The sequence below is a fragment of the Carlito syrichta genome, unplaced genomic scaffold (assembly GCF_000164805.1).
Source record: "Carlito syrichta isolate Samal-C Ts95f unplaced genomic scaffold, Tarsius_syrichta-2.0.1 Scaffold304046, whole genome shotgun sequence".
In the NCBI taxonomy this organism is placed as follows: domain Eukaryota; kingdom Metazoa; phylum Chordata; class Mammalia; order Primates; family Tarsiidae; genus Carlito; species Carlito syrichta.
In genome coordinates this window covers 56762-62419 of record NW_007248142.1, presented here as the reverse complement: position 1 = coordinate 62419, position 5658 = coordinate 56762, and the positions used below count along the sequence as shown (strand labels likewise).

General features: G+C 38.9%; 1 protein-coding gene across 1 annotated transcript in view; it reads right to left on the bottom strand.

Moving 5' to 3' along the window:
• The window catches only part of A2M (alpha-2-macroglobulin), a 51172-nt gene extending 46637 nt beyond the window's left edge, over positions 1-4535 (bottom strand). The window contains exons 1-4 of the mRNA XM_008059433.2: positions 4101-4535; positions 2111-2294; positions 817-976; positions 601-653 (exon numbers count right to left, since the gene is read on the bottom strand). Coding sequence (XP_008057624.1) covers positions 601-653; positions 817-976; positions 2111-2294; positions 4101-4186 — 483 coding nt within the window. The 5' untranslated portion in view covers positions 4187-4535. The remainder of the gene's footprint in view (positions 1-600; positions 654-816; positions 977-2110; positions 2295-4100) is intronic.
• Between the last annotated feature and the right edge of the window lie 1123 nt (positions 4536-5658).

The following is a 5658-nucleotide window of genomic DNA, read 5'->3' as shown; positions in this document are numbered from 1 at the left end:
GTAGAGATGAGGTCTCGCTGCCCAGGCGGGTCTCGAACCCGCAGGCTAGGGCAATCCACTTACCTCAGCCTCCCAAAGGTGCGGGATTACAGGCTAAGCCACCGAGCCCGGCTAAATTTTTTTTAATAGTAGAGTCTTTGGTAAGTATGTCTAGAGAAGGTCTAAGCCTCTGAGAAATTATCTGAACTTAGGCTCTTTGATGTTATTTGTGTGTATTATTATTATTTTTTTGTGACAAAGCAGGATTTATTGAGAGGACAGAGAAGCTCCCATAATGGAAGGGGACCCGAAGGATTACCCGTGCGTGTATTATTTAGTGTATTTTTCTAATTTTCCTAATGGAGAGCTATCTAAAGAGAAGTCTAATTGCATAGCAACTAACTGAATGTCAGTACCAAGACAGAAAGAATGAATTACTCTCTTGACCCAGGATAATGTTTTCAATGAGGGTTTCGTGCTATTTTTTTACTGCCAGAAATTACTGTTAGTGAGACCAATAACTATATTCTTCCTTTCCCTGATCCTATCCCCAATACCAGAAACAGACTCCCAGCCCACGTATAGATAATAATAATTTTATGTAGAGGATAGGAGACTCACCAATTCATTCAGGGGGTGAAAATTTTCATCCAATGAGACAACACGAAATTTCACTGAAACAGAAATATTTTCTATGAGTTTCCAAAACCCTACACTGGACCTATAGGCTGGTAAGGCAGGTGATTAAGGAACCAAAATTATAGGAACTTTGAGGACTATCCAGGGGAGGAAGAGCTTTCTTTTTTGAGGTTGTCCCGACTGTAGGCCTCCTCATACCTTCCTGCCCTGGTTTGTAGATAGATTTGTCCGTCTGGACAAAGACCAGACTCTCTTCATTTTTAATTAGCACTGTGGTCCGCTTCATAAATTCTTGGGTTGATCCTTTCACTCTGACAGTGAGGAACATGACCTCCTTATTGGATGGAGACCTTGGAACCTGAAATATAGGAGAGAGCCTGAGAACCCATTCAGCCTCCTAAATCTCCTCTCTCATTCCATGTTCTACTCCTCCCTGGAAATCTTAGTCTGTTTTACTCAACTTTACCTCCTCATTCTTTTCCTCAGGGAAAGCTGGCATGATCAGAAATTATGTCTGTCATTTTACAAGGGGGAAGACAGAACACACAGTGGAGGAATATACATCAGTAAGAGAGGTTGTAAATGAGACTCACATCTTCTTATAGCTCAGAAAGTACAATCCTGATTCAATTATACACTGTACCTCACCATTTTGATGTTACATACTAAAAGGGCATGATTGAAGCTTGTTTTAAGGCAATGAAGAAAAGTATTGGCACTAGGCTTTAAGCATCTCACATATGAGCAACTCTTAAAGAGATATTGGACATTTGCTCAGGGTAATTTCTATAATTTTTACTTTTAGAAATAGTGTAAAGTGATGTATTCCTGTCCGACTAGCACTAGAGGCTCATACTGAGCCTTGGCCTAATTTGCTTTATGAATTTTTATTTATTTTTATTTTTTTTGAGTTGGAGTCTCACTCTGTCGCCCAGACTGGAGTGCAGTGGCTGCTCCCGGGCACCACAGTCTTGACCTGCTGGGCTCCGGTGATCCTTCTGCCTCAGCCTTCCGAGTAGCCGGAATTATAGGCGTGTGCTACCATGCCCAGATAATTTTTTGATTTACTGTAGAGATGAGGTCTCGCCTGCCCAGGCGGGTCTCGAACCCGCGAGCTCAGGCAATCCACTCACCTCAGCCTCCCAAAGGCGCGGGATTACAGGCTGAGCCACTGAGCCCGGCTTAATTTGCTTTATTAATTTAATTTTAATAAGTCACATTTTCCCTTTGTTTAGTGTCTGCAGCCTTTTTTTCTTTTCCTTACTGGCTAATAGGGTTTTTCTTTGCTCAAGTTGATTTTTCATATTCTGAGAAATATTTGTCTCTCACGGTTGGAAATTCATGTATCGCTCCTCAAATTTCCACGCTTAGTTGCTACATCTGGATTCCTTCTTGAAGTTCTTATCTGCCTTCCAAAGGCGTAACTAAATACTAGATTCCTATGACCCTGACCAGTAGAACTGAGTATATTAAGCCAACCAGCCACACTCACAGTGAAGGAGACGCAGTGGAATAAATCCTTCTCTGCCACCAGGTCAGTGAAGAGGCTCCTGTTTTCCATGAGAGACTCCAAAGAAGCACTTACAGTCACTGTCTCATTCAGGTAGCTCAGAAGGACACAGCCTTTTTCAGGGGTCCCAGTGTGGATCAGGGAGGGGACCAGCACCATATACTGCCTGGGAGTGGAGAGTCCGGTTAGGGGAGAGCAAAGGAAGAGAGGCATTGCTGTCAGCTGCACTATTGTCCATCACAAGTAGTGCTATCATCAACATTCTACACTAAGAGAAGACACACTGATGAGCATGAAACTGCTGTTGTGTGGCATGCATAAGAATTATTTCCCTTTTCCTTCCTATGCCATGGCAATGAACATTTTACTTGAGGTAGGTCTTAAACAGATGTAAATTTGTAGGCATACCTTATTTTTAAGAATCCTAATATGTGAGCATCTGAATTCAAATAAAAAATATGCTAGTTTCATTTATTCATGCTGTAAATCTGCGCTACCTCAGGATTGCTATAAAAAGCAAGCAAGCTCTTAGGCATGTGGACATTATAAAAACAATCAATTTGCAGAACTTTCACTAAAGTATACAACTCACACACATATATACAACCACCCCGTGAAAATTGTGCAAAAAATGCTTGCTGCCACTTAACAGATATGGAATCTGAGGCTCAAAAAAAAGTGTCATTAGTTTAAAGTCTCAACTGTGGTAAGTAGCTAACAAAATCTTAGAGTGTTACCTAATCATGGATGTTTGCATTTTAAATATTTGCATTTCACTTATGATTAGACAATGACTCTATCCATAAGTGGTCTTTTAGAGATTGAATTTGGATCTTGATAACTCATGAGCAAGACAGAAACTTTCTCAGTACCCTGATATATAACTTAAGATTGATTCTGTAGTTTTTAAACATTTTCGCTTACCGCATTTCTAAAATAATTTTTGGATACTATACACCTTTTACAAAACTGTAAGGAAACATCTTTTTAAAATCACAATTTAAAATAAGATTATTTTTGATTATATTTTAAATTAATTCACACAACTTTAATGTTTCCTATGGAATCTTAAATATTATAGTGATAAAATACCAAGTATCACCTATTTAAAAATACATTAAAAAGTTCTTTTTGTAATGGTCAGATATTTAGCATCGTTTTCTTTTGTTCCTCCTTGAACTTGAATTCCTATGCCACCACTACAGTTTCCTAAGATTTTTATGCTTCAGAGTAGAATCATTTACATAAAAGTAAGTAAATGATAGGTAACATAATTGTATCATTTTTACCACTTCCTGCAACTTTTTCTGCATTGTCTGCTAAAAATCACCTGGTGCCCTATTATCAAGAATTGCTTTGAATAATTTATCTGCTAGTATTTCCTTTAGTTACTCCCTCAATTTTGTTTAAACAAAGAATTCTTATTTAATCTGACAAAGGATTTTCTCCCGTGCCATTAGAGTCTTCTGCTTTCTCAACATAAACTCCAGTATCTCAAGTAGTTCCCTTTTTTGGCACCTTAAGAGATTTTTATACTCCAGGACAATGCCTCACAATCAGATTTGGTTGAAGGAGAGGTCTGTCTTTATTTTATAAAATGAAATATAGGCAATTAGAAAGAAAGGGGAGGTAACAAAGGATAAATAGCATGGTCTCAAGCAGATCAATATGAACATGAAGATCTGAAAACTGATTTCTTTTAAAAAGTATCAATTTCTGATGCCCCTTAGAAAGGCTTTGCATATAAGCAGAAAATTTAGAGATTCAGGGATCCAGAGAGCTGGAGAAAAATAGTTAAGAATAAGAGAAGAATGAACAAACTAGGTTTACAAAATATCAGGGTTAGAAAAAACTTTAAAGGGAAGAAGTTGAGAGTTTCATAAGAAACACAAATGAACGATACAAAGGAGAATCTTAAATAAAGAAAATCACTCTCTTTAAGTTTATGCTTAGTGCTCTGTGAAGAACTCACGGTTTTCCAGAGACAGATGCATCTGTGGGCAGGAGGACCAGGAGAAGAAGAACAAGACTTGGATGAAGAAGTTTGTTTTTCCCCATGCTTCAGGGAGAAGGAATCAGAGGAGACCAGACTGTGTTGTACCCTAACTCCCTACAAATGATCTGGTCCCAAACTCTCCCCAAAGCAACTGGGCTTTATGCTGCTCTCTGTGCAAACAGGAAGTTCCACCCACACAAGGTCTCTAAACAAAGTTGAGGTCTCCGAACATTCTCTGAAAAGGTCATTGATGGCCTATTTATAGTCAAAGTTAATTCCTGGCGGGCTAAATAGAATTCCTGGAGGGATAAAACCACATTCCGGTAAGAGCTCACTTTCTCTGGGTTTTACCATAAAGCAGCTAATCAGCTTTTCAACTTCTTTCTCTCACTCCCTTACAATCCTCCACAATGCCTTTTATGGCTCTTCTCACATCTTTAGAATGAATAGCTGGCAAGGGAAACTTACAAATGAAGCAACACTGGCAGGCTCAAAATAGATATTTCACTACAAGTTAGTGTGCTTGCAAGTCCTCTGTTGGATATTCCTACCTTAAACGTTGAAGCCCGTTCAGAATTCAGTAGTCCTCTGTGAAAATGATGCTGGTTCAAGCCAGTAGGTTTTGACCCTAGGGATATTACTGAATTGGAGCTGAAGAGCCAACCCTGGAAAAATGATGATAGGAAATAATTTCCTGTTTTAGGGAAGTGAAAAGGTGAAAGGAGAGGTAACAGGACGTCCAAAACAAGCTTTGACATACTGTGCCTAATGAAGATCCTAATTGCATTTGCCATCTACTATACACACATTTCCTTTGTCTTCCAAATATGATACTCCTCTGCAATCTTTAAGTCACAGAAACAGTCTCATGAATCCATCCATGCATCCATCCATTTGTGTAGTTATTTGGTTGTTTTGTTGAAGATTTATTGATCCTATTAGGGCAGACACCATGCAAGATCCTAGAGGTAGAATGGTCAAATAAGTAGAAACAGATGTGTACTAAAAGGTTTTACATTTTTGTGGGGATGAAAACAGAGAGAAAAACAAGCCATTTGGTATGAAGCAACTATTTGGTATGAAGGAAATGTTTGTGTACTTAGAAGAAGCCAGAAGAAAGCTGGCTTCAAATCAGAAAGGAAATTGTTGGCAATATTGAGGGATTTGGGGGAGTATCAGGGATGGACTTCAAGTTTGTGTCTTGGAAAGATTACTTACTGAAATGTGGAAACCCACTGGAAAGAGGCAATCTAGGACAGAGGAAAGACCACTTAGCAGTTGGTGCATATAATATAGGTGGAAGCTGATGGTATTTTGACCTAGGGTATTCATGAGGGATTGAAAAGATGTTGCAGGTTTATATCATATTTAAGAGGTAACATAGCAGTACTTAGTGAACATGTGAATATGAGAAATGTAGGAAAATGTACCTTGCAATTTTCCTGGGTGATCCCTGAGTGAATTGTGTTGCCTTTTATTTTATTTTGGACTCAGGGGACACGTGTGCAGGCTTGTTACATGGGTATATTGCATG